The following is a 20,245-nucleotide window of genomic DNA, read 5'->3' on the forward strand; positions in this document are numbered from 1 at the left end:
TCTTTCCTGGAAGGGTTACAGGGCTCTGTTGATGTCATTCAGGGCATACCTACCTTCCCCAAAAGGAACAAATGTGAAGAACCAATTATCTGTTTTAATGTCATGCAAGAGGCTACTTTCTTAGGTAGGAAGGACGACCTGGAGGCTGCAGTTGGCGAATCAGTGGCCTATGTTGCATGCCACTGCTCACTTGATGACCCTTAATATACAGATTCATAAGCTGCCTTGTAGCAGACCACACAAATACAACTAGAGCTAATGAAGGATGTAACTCTTTTTTCTGTGCTGATTAATACACAGCCAGTAGGGCCTCGGTGGGTTTATTCACAAGGAACAAGGAAGTCTGCAAGAAAAACATCTCATGAGGGACTGGGCCAGTTTTCCCTTCAATACAACAAACAATAGTTTAAGTTTGATGTAGAGTACCTTTGGCCCTCCAGATGTTGCTGAACTACAACTCCCATCATTCCCGGCTGTTGACCATGCTTGCTGACAGTGGCGTAGCGTGGGGGGTGCAGGGGGGGCCGGCCGCACGGGGCGCAACATCGGGGGGGGGCGCGCTCGCACTCGCAGCTCTCTGCCCCCTGCTAAAATCCACGGGTTAGGGGGCGCAAATTACTTGCCTTGCCCCAGGTGCTGACAACCCACGCTACGCCACTGCTTGCTGAGGCTGATGGGCGTTGTAGTTCAGGAACTTCTGGAAGGCCATAGGTGTAGCTGGAAGTGCCAAACAGCATCAAACTGAAATAACTGACACAGAAGCAGAATAGGACTTTAACCAGCATTAGTTTTTCCTCCATTAAAAGGTATGTAGCAAACAGGCTCCTCTCACTACCTCATTCCCCTGCAGCAGGTATTCACATAGGCATTTCTACCTCTGTAGGTTAGGGATGTGGGTGGCGCTGTGGTCTAAACCACAGAGCCTAGGGCTTGCTGATCAGAAGGTCGGTAGTTCGAATCCCCACAACGGCGTGAACTCCCATTGCTTGGTCCCTGCTCCTACCAACTTAGCAGTTTGAAAGCACATCAAAGTGCAAGTAGATAAATAGGTGCTGCTCCGGTTGGAAGGTAAACGGCGTTTCCATGTGCTGCTCTGGTTCCTCATGCTGGCCACAGGACCCAGAAGCTGTCTGCGGTCAAACGCTGGCTCCCTTGGCCAGTAAAATGAGATGAGTGCTGCAACTCCAGAGTCGTGCGCAACTGGACTTAATGGTCAGGGGTCCCTTTACCTTTATCTAGAGGTTATCTAGCTAACAGCCACCAGTTACTTTATTGGCTATGAATTTGACCAATCTCCCTTTAAAGGCATCAAACCAGTGGTCGTTGCCAAATCCTGTGTCAGTGAATTCCATAAACTAATTTAGATGTTCGTTGTTTTGGGTATGTCTTGAATCTGTTGCCATTGATGTAGTAAAGCATTGCGTAGCAGATGAGGGTCCCTGTACATACTTCTTGTTGGAACCACAGCTGCCAGCATCCCTGGTTATTGGCCATGCTGGCTAGGGCTGTTGGGATTTCACAACATCCACAGAGGGTCACCATTTGGCTACCCCTGTCTACAGGAGCCCTTTGGGCAAGTTTATTGGAAGCTAAAAATGAAAGCAGTGTATCATTTAACTCTTGGTCATTCAATATGTTGTTATGTTGCTTAGCATATAATAAGAGAGGCTTTATTTAAATAATTTGCCTAAACTCTTCCCTGCAACCACATTCATGGTCCTAATTGAAATGAAACAGCTCCTCTGTAGGGGAACACTTAAGACTGAAGGTCTATACCTCCATTACCAGTAAGGGAAATATTTTGGACTGATTTCTTTGGCATAATTTCTTTAGAAGGTATGTGCAACCCTTCTTGAGCAGGCTTGGCTTTCAGTCCCTGCATATAAAAATGATACCCACTTTTCTGCTTTAGACTTCTGCAAAAATTGACTTTGGAGGCAACAAAAGAGTAGAATTTAGATAGCCATTTGCTTCAAGTGGTCTTTTTTTTTTTTTGTAAATTGCTTTGAGTGTGGGTGGTTCTTTTCATCCAAGATCACTACATGCCCCAAATGAATAATACAGTGTAAGTAAAGTTAGTAACTTTATAAAGTGAGATGTGAGGTTATTACAGAATTTCTGCATGCAGTCTGTCTTTAGCATGAAGCAAACAAACTGTGTCCTAGTTTAAATGTCACAGTCAAATGGCTTCCCCAGGTCTATGTTGTGTTTTATGTGTTTTTAACATTTCACTATACACAAGTCATTTGAAAAGGTGAAAGTCTATAGTAGATGGTAGGTAAACTGAGCTATGTGTAAGCAGCATCCAACCTCTGAATCATCCCTTTACAGGCAAGATGCTCATACTAGAGTACAGGGATGGGAAACCTTTGGGCCCACCAGGTACTGCTGCACAAAAGTTCCCATCATTTCTGACCAGGGGCTGTGCTGGTTAGGGCTGATGGGAGCTGGAGTCCCAACATCTGCAAGGCCACAGATTTCCCCACCTCTGCCCTAATGATAGTATCAGTGTGCTCCCAGCTTTAGGAGACCTAAACTTTCATTTTATATAGATGGGAGGAAACCAGTCTCTTCTAGTGTGCCTAATCTTGGCTTATATCTTATGTATAACTGGAAGTAAAACAAAACAGGCAATTTGAATCTTATGTGCATTTCACATGTGATTTCAGCAATATGTGCTTGGCGGCAGCTACATTCCAGCCTTTTTCTTCTGCCTGCTTCTGTTTCTCTACTTGCTTCCCGCCATCGGTCCACAAACCCATTTCTGCCCAGGCAAGTACTGCTTGGCATGTTCTGTGAGTGGGGTGCCTTTGGTGGAAGTGTGGTAGCTCTGAGAGTGAAGATCCGCAATGTTCTCATGAGAAGTTGCAAGAAAGGCTTTTCATGGGTGTACTTGAGGCCTCCAGCTTCCTCCCACCTCCGAGCCTTCAACTTGCCAGTTGCCCCCTTTGAACAGTCATGGCTTCTCAAAAAATCCTGTGAACCTCAGTTAAGGGTACTGAGAGTTGCTAGGAGACCCCCTTTTCACCTCACAGAGTTACAACTCCCAAAGTTCCCATGCTAAAAGGATTGACTGTTAAACCGCTCAGGGAATTGTAGCTATCAGAGGACTAGGGGTTTCCTAACAACTGCAGCACCCATAACAAATTGAAGTTCCCAAGATTCTTTGGGGAAATCATGACTGCTTAAAGCCATGCGATATTGCTTTAAACATATGGTGCAGTTGGGGCCTCATTTTACTTGCTAAAGAATTGTGTCGCTGGTGCTGTATACCCCACTGTGCCCAATAAACAATGGTGCCTTTCAATGTATTTTCAGACTTGTCTCTCTGTTCTTGCAAAATATTCTATGGCAGATGTACATTAAATCCAGTTTGAGATTGCCCATCTGATAACATTATATAAGTACAGATGAACAGTCTGTGTATGTAACTAATAAAGCAGAATGTATCGTATAGAAATTATGGATGTGTGTGGAATGTTTCAAAGCACCTAGCAGTACCACGAAGCTAGTGTCTTTATTTTTTTTTAGGCCAGCATCTTTCATGCATTTCGGTGTCGAAACATTTTTTGAACCATGTGCAGGAGATAGATTTTGATGATGCCTCCTTATATATACTGGCCACATTCACAAAACACATTTAAAACACTATTGTTTTAAATAGTCATGGCTTCCCTCAAAGAATCCTGAGAACTGATTTGCTAAGCGGGCTGAGAACCCCTTTTCTGCTTCCAGAGCGGTTTATCAATCCCAGGGAACTCTGGGAATTGTAGCTCTGTGAGACTAGTGGGTCTTCTAACAACTCTCAGCACCCTTTGGTGGGAGCAGTGGTTGAGGCAAGAGAGCAGGCAGAGCTCCAGGCAACATGACCACCAGTCAGAAGCATCAGGACTTCGTGGCAGAGCCCATAGGGGACAAGTCTCTTGGTACTTTAGTTGGCATTGGAGATGTACTTGGCAGGAAGCTGGAAGACAAAAACTTTGACAAGGCGTATGTGGTTCTGGGACAGTTCTTAGTGCTGAAGGACAAGGACCTCTTCCGCGAGTGGCTGAAGAACATGTGCATTGCCAACGCCAAGCAATCCAGAGACTGTTATGGCTGCCTGAAGGAATGGTGTGATGCTTTCTTGTGACTGTTGGCCAAAGCCTGGTGGATGTTGTGAGGGCTTTTGTAGTTGAATAGAGATTGTTTCTCCCCATCTCTCTCAGCACCTACTTCTTATAAACCTTCCAGCATCTACGCAGGTTGCTGAGGGCTATTGCTCCCAACACTGGGGTGGGGTGGAGGGGAGCCATGGCTGCCTTTTAATGTGACTGAATCTTTTTTCCTCCAGGGAGAGGACTGAGAAACATAAAATGTTCTAAACATCAAGTAGGTCGTTGTTTTCTACGTGGCTTTAATAGAAACCCCCCTCACTGTTAGGCCACCCTACTCCAGAACCAGACCTGCCTGCTAACAATAATGGAAGTTTCCCTGCTCCCTTTGTTTGAGCTCCAATTACACTGAGATTTACCCGTCAATTCTGAAGACAAAAGATGTTATTAGGATGATTATTTTTGTGATTTCTCTCCAGTGTTTGATCCCTGCTATAATTTTTATGCTACTCAGTTTATTGGCAAGAACCAAAAATCAGCTGTGTTTACTAAAACAATTCTCAGCACCCTTAACAAACTGCAGCTCCCAGAATTCTTTGCAGAAAACCATTAGCAGCTATCACTTGTTCTAATCAGTAAACCCAATTAAACTAACGGACCCAAGTTAGTCTTGTTCATTAGTTTCAGTGGATCTACTCTGAGTAGGACTAGCATTGGCTATAGCCTACTGCTTATGAATGGATCACACAGAATTCAAGCACAAAAGGCAGGAGCAGATTTTATTGCAACCCGTGGACTTATAAGGCAGTCTCTTGTGGCATACTGTTTTGCAGGAAGATTAATTTGTCAGTATGCAGCAGCTTTAGAGAGAATGCCTTCTTCCCAAGACAAAAGGGGGAGGGAGAGATTCTCAAATACTAACACCTCCTGCACCTTTGGAGCATCTCTGTAACAAGTAGATTTTGGTACCTTGTTTCACCCCGCAAATAAAAGCATATTGATCATAACCGTGGTCAACTCCATCTTTGTGTGAGAAAGATGAGGAATATAGTGTGATTGCTTCCCAAATCAATTTTGCTTCAAAGTCAGACTTTTCATCCACCTAACTCAGTTCAGTCCACTCTAAAGCAGGTGAAATTCTGCCACTGTCCACCAGACAATGGTGAACTCCTAATTCCTATCAGTGTCAGCCAGCCTATTTCAATGGTCAGGGAGGATGAGAGCTATGATTCAGCACCGTCTGGAGGACCACAGCTTCCGCACTCCTTGTCTACTCCAGGGATACAGGCAGGAAATGGTAATTTCCCAGGCTGGCAACTCAGAAGCATTTTTAACTGGCAATGTCAGCAGTTCAGCCTGGGACCTTCTGCATATCCAGTCTGTGCTCTTCTGCTAATAATCTAGGGCCTCTCAGTTGTAAATAAACCCACTCTAAAACCACCTCAAAGTAAAAAAATAAAAATTTCTCAATTTCACTTCTGTTACGGCACCCGTCAGCAAGGCTCAAGGTCTCTTTCACAAGTAAAAATGCCCATCTATGTTTATACAATGAAGCATGCAAAGTTAAAAACAAACATTTTATTAAGCACGGCAGCCTAGCAAGGTTGCACAAAAGAAACCATCAAGTAAGAGATCCCATCTTTGTAGGGAAAGCAAGACTTGCTCTGCTTGGAGGAGGAACTCCCATTTAAAACCTAGAGGAGAGAAGCTCAGTTTCTTCTGCTATTTCTAAACAGAGTTTGTTCGGCTTCTGAAACAAATTCCTGCTTTCTTCCGAAGCTCACAGGTACCAGGCACTGCCACTGTCCACCCTTTGGGCTTTAGAACTCAAAGTTCCCAAACTGAGATGAACGGTTGTTTGGTTTGGGCTGGGGTTTGTAGCCAATCCGGTCATGTATCATCTGCTCCCGGCTCTTATGATCAGTGCTGAGTCCCAGCGCACCCTCACCATCGCTGCCTCCCACCACATCCACCTCCTCACGCTTCCTACGACTCTGTGGAAACAAATGGGAAGCATGATTAAAGAAAACTACTCCAGGACAATCACATATGTGCCTCCTCCACCCATGACATGTTTTCTTTTTCAAATATAGCTGCAATGTATCAGATTCTTTGCTTTCAGATTTAAGACACTGCAAGCTGTCAAAAGGTTCTGCCACAGAAAGGGGCCAAAGACCTTTACTTGTGAGTGCAGGGGGCTAACATGAAGGCAACCTCAAGAATCATTTGGCATTTAGATCTGCTACTGTGCACGCACAAACACACCTTCTTGCACAGGAATACAGGTAGCAGTTTTATACCAAATTGGACCATTGTTTCATCTTGCTCAGTATTGTCTACTCTAACAACAATATTGCAGGATTTCAGGCAGGGAGTCTCCCAGCCCTACCTGGGAGACTGAACTTGGGAGCTTCTGCATGCAAAGGAAATGCTTTACAGCTGAGCTTATGATCATCTAACATAGAACACAGGAAGCTGCCTTTTACCGAGTCAGACCATTGGATCCACTTAGCTCAGTATTATCCATCCTGTTTGGCAGCACTTCTCCACAGTTTCAGGCAGGAAGGCTCTTCCAGACTTACTTGGGGATACAGTACTCACAATTGAACCTGGGACCCGCTCAATGCAAAGAAAATCCTTTGCCACTGAGCTGCAACCTTTCCCCAGCCAACAACCTTATATTAAAACAAGCAAATAGCAGCTCTGAGGAGCCAGTGTTCTTTCTCCATACTGTGAATAATTTTATAAGCTTGGTTCTGCAAGTTCCACCCAAGTAAGAACAGTAGGAGGGGGGAATTGCATCCAACCCCAGCGGGTGGCTCTACCTCACCGCCTGTTTACTATACTCAGTACCCCCCTGAGTGGGACAGAGCAGCCTGGGCCGGGCAGCTCAATAACAAACAGGATGGCTACTCCCCTTGTGAGGAGAAACAGCTTTTTAAAAAAGAAAAATGAGAGCAAGGACAAGAGAATCTCTAAGACATCACCTTGCCAACAAAGGTCCGTATAGTTAAAGCTATGGTTTTCCCAGTAGCGATGTACGGAAGTGAGAGCTGGACCATAAGGAAGGCTGATCGCTGAAGAATTGATGCTTTTGAATTATGGTGCTGGAGGAGACTCTTGAGAGTCCCCATGGACTGCAAGATCAAACCTATCCATTCTTCATGAAATCAGCCCTGAGTGCTCACTGGAAGGACAGATCCTGAAGCTGAGGCTCCAATACTTTGGCCACCTCATGAGAAGAGAAGACTCTCTGGAAAAGACCCTGATGTTGGGAAAGATGGAGGGCACAAGGAGAAGGGGACGACAGAGGACGAGATGGTTGGACAGTGTTCTCGGAGCTACCAGCATGAGTTTGACCAAACTGCGGGAGGCAGTGGAAGACAGGAGTGCCTGGCGTGCTCTGGTCCATGGGGTCAAGAAGAGGCGGACACGACTAAATGACTAAACAACAACAAAGCATGTGCAGAGTGCGCAAACAACACCACCACCACCGAAGAAAGGTGGGCAAGGAGCGCCTCGCCGTCCCGCAACCAACCAACCACTCACCCACCCACCTCGAGTTCCTTGCGGGCGCCGTCGAACTCCTCGATGTCGTCCAGCTTCAGTTCAAGCCGCGTCGGTTTCCGCCGCAGCATCTTGCAAGTACACCTTTCCCCCCGCGGCTCTCCCGCGCGTGCGCAGCAGCAACCCGCTCTTTTCTTCACCTGCACCTCTAGTTCAGACGCCAACGCCAGAGGCTAGATCCCACCATGCCACACGTCGCCGCCCAGCAACCCGGAAGGTCTCGCTCCGCATAACCATAGAGCTCCCAAGCAGGCTAGAGCGACCCGCTCTCCGGGATGGAATGGAAAGGCATCATTGGCTGTGGCGCTCCGCGAGGGCGGGGGAAGCCGCTGTGCCGGAAGTGTTTGTGGGGAGCCCGATGTGTGCGATTTCCCCACTACAGAGCCCCGGTCTGAGAGGAGGGGTTGGGAAAGCGCCATGGCTGCGTCGCGGATCGCCGTGGTGAATAAGGCAGGGAGCTTGAAACTGGGATATAATGTGGTTTCTTAGTTTAAAAAACGTGTATCTTTTCATAGAAATGATAAAATGAAAAATCTGTTTGAAATAGACGCCAGTGTCTACTTATTTACTGCAGTGACTAACATAACCTCACGTCGGTAGTAAAAGTTTTTAAAGCGTAACGGATTGTATCCAACTAAAGCTCAATTCAAGGTTGGACTCATTTGAATTAATGAATATGACTCGCTTGCGGCTGTTAATTTCAGTGGTTCTCCTCTTTCAGTGGAGCTGAGTTGGGTGCAACTCAACGCTTCGGCTTCTGCCACAAAAGGCAGAATGTTATGCTTAAAGATATTTCTGCTGCATTAAAATAACAAGGCATTCTTTGCCACCTTAAAGACTAACAAACGTTGTTGTTGCAAAACCACCTATTAGAGTGGACTTGTAGTCCATGAAGATTATGGCAGAATATATATATATATATGTGTGTGTGTGTGTGTGTGTGTGTGTGTGTGTTAGGATTGTATCCAGTGCTATCTCTACACAGAGCAGACCCACTGAAATGAATAGACATAACCAATTCAAGCCCCTTAGTTTTACTGGGCCCACTCAGAACAAGATGTGGATACAGTCCTTTGCTTTTAAAGTAGCATGATACTCATGGACTAATATGACTGTTCCTGTGGAATATTTTATGTTAGTCACTGTAATAAATATATTACCAAACAGTATAATCCTTAACCATGTCAGCTCAGAAGAAAGTCCTATTCAGTTCAGTAGGGCTAACTCCCACAGAGGTGGGCTTAGGGTTTTAGCCTTAATGATTAACAGTATGCTGGGATTCAAAACAAAATTGTCTCATGTACTGTTTGATGGGGTGGGGGCTGTCAGATGTGGGCAGATGTCATGAGTCAGGAGTATAGGGGGAGGGGAGCTGGTTGCTGCCTTTTGGCCCTATTCCTTTTCAGCCTCCTTTTCTGCCTCAGTCTGGACTGCTCTCTGCCCCAAGTCTCTTCCTGCTCACTAAAGCCTGTTGCCTCTTCTCCCTCTGACCATGCATCACTGTCCCCCTGGCTCTGAACCTTCTTCCCCAGTTCTCTGCATCAAACCAGCCTATGACAGCACATGGGGGGAAACCCACATTTGCTCTCTTACTTCTCCATGTAGGCTACTGCTGAGTTTCCTTCTTGCAGGGTTCAAAAACAAAGGCTTCAGATGAAGGGGATGCTCCTCCAGCCAAGAAAGCCCCGATTTTCTATGGGAGCTTGGAGGAGAAAGAGCGAGAGCGTCTTCTCAAAGGGGAATCTGGGATGATGGGCAAAGATGCGGTCAAAGCAGCTATTGAGGCTGGCAACATCAATATCACCAGTGGTAAGAGATGGTAATGAGCTGACTGGGAGATGGAAGGAAAAGGATGGAGGGAAGAACTGCTAAGTGGGGCTGATAATTTGTTTAGAATGCTTGTAAGCAGGTCGTTTTCAGCAAATGCTCTCAGAGCTCACAGTTCAATACTAAAATTACAATTAAATCAGGAAGTCCTTTAAAACAAATCACACTAAAACATTACACAGCATAATGGAGATTAAACGAGATGCTGACATAAAACCACGTGCTGCAGTAGAACATCTTAAAAGTCTGTGCAAGCAAAGAAGGCATTCACCTGGTGCTGACAGAATGCCACAACTAAGAAGCCTGTGTCATTGTCCACCATACTTCCAAGGGTGGTAGGACCTAGAATAGATATTAATGTTTGGGTGGGTTCATGCGGGAACAGGTAATCTGTCAACTAGCCTGGCCCCAACCCATCTGGGGCTTTGTAGGTCAAAATCTGCACTTTGGCTTGAGCTTGGCAATGAACTTTAATCCAGTGTATCTCTTTAGGACAGGCAAAATAGGTTCCACATGACCAGTCCCATTTATTTGCTTTAACTGTAGTTTCCAAGCAATCTTCAAAGACAGCCCCAAGTACAGTGCATTATAGTAATCAGTCCATGGATAAATGTGACCAGGCTATCTTTATCCCAGGGATGCTATCTATTATACATACAGTGGTACCTCTGATTACAAACTTAACCTGTTCCGGAGGTCCGTTAGTAACCGGAAACCGCTCGTAACATGAGGCGCACTTCCGCTAATGGCGCCTCCCGCTGCTGCCGCACCACCAGAGCGTGATTTCTGCTCGCATCCTGGGGCAAAGTTCGCAGCGAGGGGCATCTACTTCCGGGTTAGTGGAGTGTGTAACCCAAAGAATTCGTAAGGGGGACGGTTCGCAACACAAGGTACCACTGTAGTTCTTTACAGGAGAAAGCAAGCAAGAGACAAATCCCTGCCCTGAGGTCTTTATAATCTAAGTCTAGATAGGTGTGGCAAGGAGCAAAACACTAGATGAGAAGGAGTGTCACAGGTGGCAGCAGATCAATGTGGGTACACTCTGCTTAGGTTTCATTTCAGGGGAGGAAATGGTTGTTGGCTAGCTGCTGCCCATCTACGGCTCCTTTTTGTTCCCTCTGGATATAAAAATGTGTACTGCCAGTGGCCATAAGAGATTGTGCTCTCTTAAACCCCCCCCCCAGCAATACCCTAATTACATTGTGCCTTTGTATGAATTTTGATTTTAAGCCATTTGGGGAGCCACTTTTGGCTGAAAAGAGGGGTGTAGATCAAAGTCTTAAGCCACAGGCCTCACTGATAACATAAGCTTTGACCTGGACACTCAAGGAGCACAGAGAGGTGGCACAACATATACCACATATTGTTGCTCCTTGCTTGTGGCTTCATTGGAATGAAGCAAACTTACGAAATGAGGGTCAAGTGTTGAGGCTTTGTAGGGTCCTGTTGGGGTTGTATTTCCTATAACTTTTGGCTTTCTACTATGATCAGGAGAAGTTTTTGACTTGGAAGAGCACATCAGTGAGCGCCAGGCAGAGGTCCTGGCAGAGTTTGAGCGCCGGAAGCGGGCCAGGCAAATCAATGTTTCCACAGATGACTCTGAGGTCAAGGCCTGCTTACGAGCCCTCGGGGAGCCCATCACACTTTTTGGAGAGGGCCCTGCAGAAAGGAGGGAGAGGTGAGAGAGGATGAAATTGACTTGCTCTCACTTCCTTTTCCAGTTCATTGATGTGACTCATATAAACAAAGGCAATTTAATCTTTACTTTATTTCTCAACAGGCTACGTAATATTCTGTCTGTGGTTGGCACGGATGCATTGAAGAAGACCAAAAAAGATGATGAGAAGTCCAAGAAATCAAAAGAGGAGGTAATAAATTTTAAAGTGTGTTATGAGTGACAGCAGCTCTGGGGTTTCAAATGGGACTCTTCACAAACCCGAGGACCTTTTGTATGCACAGCTCACACTTTCCCACTGGGCTCTGACTTTTCCCCTTTCCCCTTAGCTATAAATGTGTGCCCACTATACTAGCCAAGTCTCACAAGAGATTCCCACCCCTTTAATGTTTCCTTTGTCTTAGTATCAGCAAACCTGGTACCACGAAGGACCAAATACTTTGAAGACAGCCAGACTGTGGATCGCCAACTACTCTCTCCCTCGGTAAGGGGCTGGGATTGAGAAATGCTAATGCATACATTGATGAGGCCTTGTATATCTGTTGTCCCTAACTAGAGTGGTGGTGATGGTTGAGAAATGGGGGATTTCTAACCCACCCACCTTCTGCACATGACAGAAGAATTGTCACCATCACAACTTGCAGGCTTCTGCAAGGGTTGAATATGGGCAAGACCTGATTACATTGATTTTTGTCCCCTTCACAGGGCAATGAAGCGATTGGAGGAAGCCCGGCTGCTCAAGGAGGTCCCTGAGGCCACACGGACATCCCAGAAACAGGAGCTGCACAAATCTCTAAGGGTAAGTGGGACCCATCTCTGCTATGACTTAAAAGTTCTGGGCACTGGGCTGCTGCAGCTCAGAAGGCCCCCGAGATGCAGAGGTTCAAATGAGCTTGCAGAAGGCTTCTGTGCCTCTGTTCCTCCTCAGCATAGTTCAATGGTAAATGCTTTGAATGTGGATGATCCCAGGTTGATACCCTGGCATCTCCATCTCCAAGGACACCTGGACAAGGAAAGATTTCTGCTGGTTGCTTGGAATTCAGCTGCCAGTTCAGAGCACGTAACATTGCACTAAATGGGCCCAACAATTCAGCTCAGTAGAAAACACTACTGGGGGTGAGGTGGGGGAGCAGCCTGGGCAGGAAACGTCTCTTTTCTTTACCATCTCAGGGCCGTCTCATTTTAGTGAGCCCGTCAGTTCCTCTGGTGGCAAAATATTACCTTTTGTTTTTTGTTTTTCTTTCAGTCTTTGAATAATTTCTGCAGCCAAATTGGGGACGACCGCCCTATCTCCTATTGCAACTTCAGCCCCAACTCCAAGCTCCTGGCTACAGCTTGCTGGTAAACTTTATTCTGCTTTTCATTATTTCCCTCCCAATCCTGCTAAGTTCTCCTATAGTGCACAGGAGAGGCTGCCTGAGCCGTTGAGGGCAGTCATAGACTCATAAAATTGTAGCGCTGGAAGGGATCCCGAAAGTAATATTGTTCAAGGCCGGCAATTAGCAAGCTCTGGAAGGCTATTGTGGGAGTATTTAGAAAGTGATAATGCTGTGGGTGCATTTTATCATTCTGTTGAAGGTTGTTTTTAGACTTGCTATCTTCTGTTTTGTTTTTAGACTTGTTATCTTGCAACTGGCGCGTGTGTTGCTATTGAATTTTGCTTGGTGTTTATATGTTTTTGATTTTTTTTTACTCTTAGCTTCCTTGATTGGTTTTGTTTGGTTGGTTTTGTTTGTAAAACAGAAAGACAAGGGATTGAAAACATTTTAAGATAAAATAAAATACCAATCAGTTTTCCTTCTGCCTTTCCTCTCCCAGGAGCGGCCTCTGTAAGCTGTGGTCAGTGCCGGATTGTAATCTCATTCACACTTTGCGAGGTATCGTATCTGTTTCCCACCGCACCCATTGCCAAAGCAACCTTCTTTTCTCTTATCTTCCCTCAAATGACTGGAGCAATTATATGGCTGATTAGGAGCATAAGGCTACATGGGTGGGAGGCTATGAATTTTGAGAGTGGTGCTGTGCAAACCTCTTCTTCTTTTTTTCCACCTTGGGCTTGGGTGAGATGGCATTCCTTTCTGGAAGACAGCCTGGACTCTAAGAATCAGTGTTGGGAGTCATATCCTGTAGGCCCACTGCTTAGCTGCTGACTAATTCAGGGCTTGGGAACGTCAGGCCCGTGAGCCACATGTGGCCCTCACAGCCTCTCTGGCCCTTGGGACTCTCTTCAACTGCACCAACCCTGCTTGGCACCCTCCTTTAGTGTTTTTACTTGGGTGGAATGTGTCCTTGAATTCTGATCAGGCCTGGAAGGAGACTAGAAACGGGAGTGTGAAGGCAGGTAGCCTACTGTACAAAGGGAAAAGCTGCATTTGTTGCTCCATCTTCTTTTGGCCCCTCCCACTATTGGCATGCAGCCATCCTCCATTTAGGCCAGCCAGAGTCATTTTCAGAATTCAAGGATGCAGTCCAGGCTGGCAGAAGACACTCAAGAAGGGCGTGAAGCAGGGACAGTGAAGTGTGTGGCCTGAGGGGAAGGAGTGAATTAGTGTGGGGAGAGTGCCAAGGGACCAAAGTGGAAGGTCTTGAGAGCCACGTTTGGCTTACAGGGCCAAGCTTCCCCACCCCTGCTTTAGCACAAAAACTAAATTTGGAGTGATTCCCAAAGAGTCTCTTCGGAGCAATAGGAAGAGGCCCAGACAGAGGAAGCAAGCTTTAAATTGGCTGGCTCTCAAACTGTCTGTCTGTCTTGTCTGTTCCCAAGGGCACAACACCAACGTTGGAGCCATTGTCTTTCACCCCAAGGCAACCATCTCCCTGGACAAGAAGGACGTTAACCTGGCTTCATGCGCAGCGGATGGCTCTGTCAAACTCTGGAGTCTTGAAAGGTACGCCTTCCCTTCCTTAATTTATTGGCTGCTGCGGGTGGTAGAGAAAAATATTAAAGCAGCCCAGAGAATGGCTTCCTGTTTAACTTCCTTCTGCAACAAACAAAAAGCTAACACAAGTGACTGAGGCAGGGGCATGACCACACCATACTTTTAAAGCACGTGGCTCCCCCCCAAAGAATCCTGGGAGCTGTAGTTTGTTACAAGTGCTGGGAATTATAGTCCTGTGTGGGTGAACTATAGTTCCCAGAGTTATTTTGCCATCGGTGCTTTTTGGGGCCTGATCCAGCAGTGCTCCTCTCTCCTTATAATGAGGTTTCTTTTCTGTATTACTGTTTCTAAAGCTTTATAGAGACACAGGTTTGCTTGGCTTATTGGTTGTGCCCCCGGCCCAAACTGTGTGGTGGTGGTGGGGTTTCCCACTTCTCCCCCATGTCATACTTGTCTTACATTTTACACCTCTTGTCTTGCTATGTCCCCTGTTAGTAGCACCCAGACAAGCTGGGTTTGTTCCAACAGTCAAGGCACTGTGACTCTTGGGGAAGGCCGTTGATTTTGTCAGTGCCTTATCCAAGGAAACAGAGAGAGAGAGCAGATTCTTTAATTGGGCCTCAGGGAAGAGGTTTATTTCTGCCAGATACTGTTGCTGTGGGCAGAAGCATCAGTGGCGGTAAATTCACACTCCTTCTGTCAGTCTTGGGTGCCTGTGAGGTCATAGAATCATATAATTGTCAAGTTGGAGGGGACCACGAGGGTCATTGAATCCAACCCCCTGCAATGCAGGAATCTTTTGCTCAAACTCACATTTAGTGATAGATTTTCTCCCACCTGTTGAACTCGAGACCCTCTTTTGCAACAGTGAGGGACCTGTGGCCCATGGGCCTGACTGGGCCTGGCAGGGAACCTGATATGGCCCATAGGGCCATTTTTGCCAAGCCCCACCTGCCCCACCCCTGACATCTTGTATAATATGGGGCAGGTAAAGACACGGCCACAAAAGGGACAAGTTTTAAAATGTGTTGTTCTGGGACCACTCTGTGGCTTGTTATATTGATGTCAAATTCAAACCCCACTGGGTTAGGCTTCCTTCTGGAGTTCCCTGAGTTCCTTCACCTTTTATTTAAGAAAGTCAGGGTTGCGTGTTTAGGACTGGATCATTCCAGCAGCAAGGGGGCTCAATCAAACTGAAGATAGCAGCTACAGTAAGTGGAGCTGGTCTAGTAACTCTGATACTTGAGAAAGTATTAAGATTCCCCCCTGCCAATGAGGTCACTGTTTCACTATCCGGTCGCTTTCTTTTGGAACACAGGATTGTAGACCCATTGAAATGCATGGACATGGTTAACCTAGGTTCAGTAATTTCACTGGGTCTGCTCTGAAATGAACTTAATTGAATACAACCCCATAGGAAGCTGCTTTATAGCAAGCCAGACTAATTGCCTCTCAAGACCACTGTTGTCTGCTCTGACAGGCAGTGGCTCTCCACAGTTTCAGGTGGGAGGATTTCTCAGGTGTACTTTGAGACCCCAGGGATTGAATCTGGGATTCTTTTGCCTGCAGAGTTTGTCTACCACTGAGCCACAACTGCTCTGCTTGAGCAGTCAGGGTTTTCCCTTCTGTTTTGACCGCCCTTTGATCCCCCTGGTTGAATTTCAGTGTATATCATTTTAACGGTTTTCCAAATCCAATATTCTTATAAAATTAACTTAATCACTTAGCATCTTTCTTTCTTCCCAATTCGGCATTAAACATATTGATTCATCACATTACAAATTTAAATCCTAAGCCTATCTGATATTTGCAAGTTTTTCCAATTAAGTTAACTTAACATATTTAACTAAATAGTCTTTAAATTTCGTCCATTCCTCCTGGTAATCCTCCTCCTTCTGGTCACGGACTCTTCCAGTCAGGTCTGCTAGCTCCGAAAAGTCCATCATCTTCATCTGCCAATCTTCCACTGTTGGTACTTCTTGTGTTTCCCAAACTGCCTCTTTATTTTAGTCTCACTTATGGGACAGCCAGCACCATCAAGAATTTGCCATGAGATGTTGTGTTTCTTTCAGTGATGAACCAGTGGCTGACATCGAGGGACACACAGTGAGAGTAGCCCGGGTGGCATGGCATCCCTCTGGCAGGTTTCTGGGCACCACCTGGTAAGTCAGAGGAGGGGGTGCAGCCCAAAGGGCCACACGTGGCACCTGGTCTAATTTCTTGTGGGTAGCAAGGAGGAGAATAAATAGGGAAATGATGTGATGGAGAGGGAGGAAGAGCAGAGAGCGGCAGAAAGGAAGAAAAGGGAGTGCCTTCCATTGTTAGTAGTCTCGCCACCACTGGCAATGCCGCCGCCATTGGTTACCTTTGAAAGAATTCTGCCTTTGATAGAAAAACAGTTGTTATCATCCCCTTGTGATATGTTACTTCTTTCCACTCAGCCCATCACTCATTACACAAGATGGAAAGTGAGAGGTCAGAATGGGAGGGAGCTGCAGTTGAAGATCCCAATACTTCCTCAGTGAGATTGGCAACTGAGCAGGGAATTGAATTATGTGTCCTAAATGCTACACATATCCCTGTATCAGTTGGCTGATCGTCTAAGTTTGTGGGGGCCAGGGGCAGATTAGATTAATTCCATGGTCTCAGCTTGGAGTGGAGATAGGATAGACAATCCAGCCACCTGCTTGAACTTCAGGGAGGGGACCTGTTGGGGCCTTGTGAGATATTCACGTGGGTCTTTGTCTCTTCTCCACCTCCCCACCCCCTGCAGCTATGACCACTCTTGGCGCCTGTGGGACCTGGAGGCTCAGGAGGAGATCTTGCACCAGGAGGGGCACAGCAAAGGAGTTTACGACATCGCCTTCCATGTTGACGGCTCCCTTTCTGCCACTGGGTAAATCTACATGCAAGTGCAAGTCCTAACCCTCCTTGGGGGTGTCACTGAGCGAGTATCAGCCAGTCAGTAATGGTGCTCATTCTTGCTAGTTCTAAAATGCCAGAAAAGAGAGAGAACTGGTTGGGATTCTACCTTCAGAAGATTCCACTCAAGTCTTCACTCCTGCAGCTAAAAAGTCACAGGGTGGAAATTCTAATGAGGGAGGGGCCATAGCTTCAATAAGAGTGTCTGCTCTAGGTAGAGAAAGTCACAGCTTCAATCCCCAATAGTTATCTCCCTGTCTATAATCCTGGAGAGCAGCTGCCAGTCAGTGTAGACACTACTGAATTAGATGGACCAATGTTTTGACTCATTTCAAGGAAACTTCCTTTGTTCCTAATAGCTTGACTGTATTCCTGAGTTTATACTACTCATTAAAAGAAAAGTTTCAACTGTTTAGGGTAATATTAACATTTGCTCCATCATTGTTCCAAATCTGCAAATTCTGATCTCGGCAGCTCTTGCTGTAGCTTGTTTGTAATTGAGTCGATCCTTCATTGCCATATAACTATGCTTTGGAACTCCCTGCCTATTGACATTAAGCAAGCTACAGTGGTACCTCTGGTTACGTACTTAATTCGTTCCGGAGGTCCGTTCTTAACCTGAAACTGTTCTTAACCTGAAGCACCACTTTAGCTAATGGGGTCTCCCGCTGCCGCCGCGCCGCTGCCGCACAATTTCTGTTCTCATCCTGAAGCAAAGTTCTTAACCTGAGGTACTATTTCGGGGTTAGCGGAGTCTGTAACCTGAAGCGTATGTAACCTGAAGCATATGTAACCTGAGGTACCACTGTTTATAGTTCTAGGCGCCTGCTGGATCCTTTTTTTTTTTTTTTTTTTTTTTGACAAGCCTACCCAGGTGCATAATTTAGTTACTTTGTTTTTAAAGTTCTACTTATTTTTATGCGTGTTTATAATGCCAATGGCTTTTATGTATATTTTTTCTTTTTAATTGTTTTGCAGATTTTAGCTATGTTTCACCTACAGTTTTCGTACTCCTCTTAGATAACTTTTTGATTTAAGTGCATTATAAATATTCTAAATCTATACAAACAAAGTGTGCTAATTAGACTTTGCTACATGTGATTTGCCAGGTAGGTCAGATCTGGGTTCTGCTTGCAGAACCTTGGATCTGCAGACAGGAGGTGGTAGTAACATGGGGGGCAATCCAAACTGCATTGCAGAAAGGCTTTGCTCCAGTTTAACAACTGTGGTTCACAGAAGCTCCTTTGGCTCCTGTTTAGTGATGTTAAGAGGCATCCAGCCTAGGTGACAACTAAAGAGGAAAGAAGATCTGAAGATGGCTTTAAGTGAAGCCACTTATTCAAAGTGGAAGCACGGGAAGGGGTTTGTGTGAGAAAAATATTGTTTGACATTTTCCTCTTCCTTTCAGTGGCCTTGATGCATTTGGCCGCGTGTGGGATCTGCGCACGGGGCGTTGTATCATGTTTTTGGAGGGTCATCTCAAGGAGATCTATGGGATCAACTTTTCCCCTAATGGGTAAGAACCAATTCGCCATCCCCTCTTGGGGTGCAGGTCTTAATATTGACACACAGACAACTAACTTCTGCTCGGAGTAGATTAATTGAAATTAATGGAACTAATTTAGTCTGCGTGCACACTATACATTCAAAGCACATTTCCCACCCCAAATCATCCTGGGAACTTTAGTTTCCCCCTCACAGAGCTTATAATTCCCTATACCCTTAGTAAACTACAGTTCCCAGGATTCTTTGGCAAAAGCCATGTGCTTTAAATGTGTGATGGGTGCATAGCCTTCCCCCCTCCCTCAATATGTTTTATTAAAGCTTTTTCATAATCATGTAGGATTATGAATAGGGCTGAAGCTGGGAACAACCCCCTTGCACGCAAACCCAAATTCCTCCTCTCCCGTACTTCTCATAGGTACCACATTGCCACTGGCAGCGGTGACAACACCTGTAAAGTGTGGGATCTCCGCCAGAGAAAGTGCATCTACACCATCCCTGCCCATCAGAACCTGGTGACCGGAGTGAAGTTTGAACGTAAGTCTCTGCAGCTGCTATGGCCTTTCCCCAAAAACTGAGGATATATAATGGGCTGAAAAGTACCTTGTCTATGGCTTCCAAGTGCAACATAGATTCCCAAGACATGGATATATACCGCTCCCCATCCTCCCCAAATACACTGGCTCTTGAGAATAGCCTGTATGCTCTGTCACTTGCCCTCCCTCTTCCTGCATCCCCCCTGTTCCCTGCTTATGGTTGGCTTCTGGGTAAGGTTTTGGGGAAACTCGTAGCACTCTGGAAGTAGTTGGACTCCCAACTCCATTAGCCCCAGCCAGCATAGCTAATGGTCATGGACGATGGGAGTTGTAGTTCCTCACCCCTGCTGTAAGTGGTGAATCTCTATATTGTCTCCTTAGTCCTCCTCCTCACTTCCTGTTATTTTTCTCTTTCCCGCCACTCAGCAAATCATGGCAACTTCCTGCTTACTGGAGCTTACGACAACACAGCCAAGGTCTGGACGCACCCAGGCTCATCCCCGCTGAAAACCTTGGCAGGACACGAGGGCAAAGTCATGGGCTTGGACATCTCCCTGGACGGACAGCTGATCGCCACATGCTCTTATGACAGGACTTTCAAGCTTTGGATGGCAGAGTAGGGGGAAGGAGCATTTCTGCCGGATCCACAGCCAAGGAAGGCAGCCTGCTGTGACTCCCTGGGCCTCCGCCACAGATCAGGGCATGGCTTGATGCGCTTCTGGGATACTGCCTCCTCCTCACACCTGCACACCCTCTGGTCAGGCCAAGCCGAGTTTGAGAACGCCTTTCCTATTGCATTTTGCTGTAGTTGTGTACTCTCCCCTCCCTTCCCTGTGGAACAGGCTTGCATTGATCTAACACCACCAACCTTTAGGAATACCCATGGTGCTAACAGAGCTGGTAGGGTGGGTTGCTCTGGTTGTTATTTGGGAGTGGGGTCACAGCTTCTTCTCACTCGGACAGAGACTTTTCTTGAAAAACGACACCCTAACATTAAAGCAGAGTGGCTGCTTGAAAATGGTGAAGCCTGTGTGGGTTGTGTTTTTGACACATTGTTTCTTGAGCCAAACAGCCTCTGGTGATGGGTTGCCTCCCCTGCCCCACCCCTCAGTGCTCTGCTATTATCACTCCTGCATTCATGGACTCATCAAGTTGGTAGGGACCTTAAAGATCATTAGCCCGGGAATAGTGAAACCACAGGCCCCCTAAGCTAGATGTGGCCCTCCAGGCTTCCCTGCCTGG

General features: G+C 46.2%; 2 protein-coding genes and 1 pseudogene across 4 annotated transcripts; 2 read left to right on the forward strand and 1 right to left on the reverse strand.

Moving 5' to 3' along the window:
• The first annotated feature begins 3,616 nt into the window (after positions 1-3,616).
• LOC308467922 (barrier-to-autointegration factor pseudogene) lies at positions 3,617-5,101 on the forward strand (annotated as a pseudogene). The gene has a single exon. The product of its transcript is annotated as a barrier-to-autointegration factor pseudogene (transcript).
• Positions 5,102-5,657: 556 nt separating this feature from the next.
• On the reverse strand, positions 5,658-7,889 carry CDC26 (cell division cycle 26). The gene is made up of 2 exons (XM_080989681.1): positions 7,652-7,889; positions 5,658-6,088 (listed from the first exon to the last, which is right to left on the reverse strand). The coding sequence occupies exons 1-2, from the start codon at positions 7,730-7,732 to the stop codon at positions 5,915-5,917; spliced, it is 255 nt and encodes an 84-aa protein (XP_080845807.1). The 5' UTR covers positions 7,733-7,889; the 3' UTR covers positions 5,658-5,914.
• An 88-nt stretch (positions 7,890-7,977) lies between these two features.
• On the forward strand, positions 7,978-20,028 carry PRPF4 (pre-mRNA splicing tri-snRNP complex factor PRPF4). Of its 2 annotated transcripts, none has more exons than XM_080989614.1 (14): positions 7,978-8,111; positions 9,293-9,470; positions 10,980-11,166; positions 11,269-11,356; positions 11,568-11,647; positions 11,869-11,962; positions 12,410-12,504; positions 12,982-13,040; positions 13,928-14,051; positions 16,115-16,204; positions 16,816-16,938; positions 18,373-18,480; positions 18,886-19,004; positions 19,430-20,028. In XM_080989614.1, the coding sequence occupies exons 1-14, from the start codon at positions 8,079-8,081 to the stop codon at positions 19,621-19,623; spliced, it is 1,572 nt and encodes a 523-aa protein (XP_080845740.1). In that variant the 5' UTR covers positions 7,978-8,078; the 3' UTR covers positions 19,624-20,028. The 2 variants fall into 2 exon arrangements, with proteins under 2 accessions (XP_080845740.1, XP_080845741.1); XM_080989615.1 differs by having other exon boundaries at positions 8,002-8,102.
• Positions 20,029-20,245: the final 217 nt, after the last annotated feature.

The sequence above is a fragment of the Podarcis pityusensis genome, assembly GCF_964106645.2.
Source record: "Podarcis pityusensis genome assembly, chromosome: Z".
In the NCBI taxonomy this organism is placed as follows: domain Eukaryota; kingdom Metazoa; phylum Chordata; class Lepidosauria; order Squamata; family Lacertidae; genus Podarcis; species Podarcis pityusensis.

What these genes read in the sequence shown, in the direction of transcription:
- CDC26 (XM_080989681.1), bottom strand. Translation starts at nt 7,732, where the DNA reads ATGCTGCGGCGGAAACCGACGCGGCTTGAACTGAAGCTGGACGACATC. An exon ending in GCGCCCGCAAGGAACTCGAG is followed by an intron (nt 6,089 to 7,651) that starts GTGGGTGGGTGA and finishes TTGTTTCCACAG; the next exon opens with AGTCGTAGGAAGCGTGAGGA.
- PRPF4 (XM_080989614.1), top strand. Translation starts at nt 8,079, where the DNA reads ATGGCTGCGTCGCGGATCGCCGTGGTGAATAAG. An exon ending in CCTGCAGAAAGGAGGGAGAG is followed by an intron (nt 11,167 to 11,268) that starts GTGAGAGAGGAT and finishes ATTTCTCAACAG; the next exon opens with GCTACGTAATATTCTGTCTG. An exon ending in AGGTTTCTGGGCACCACCTG is followed by an intron (nt 16,205 to 16,815) that starts GTAAGTCAGAGG and finishes CACCCCCTGCAG; the next exon opens with CTATGACCACTCTTGGCGCC.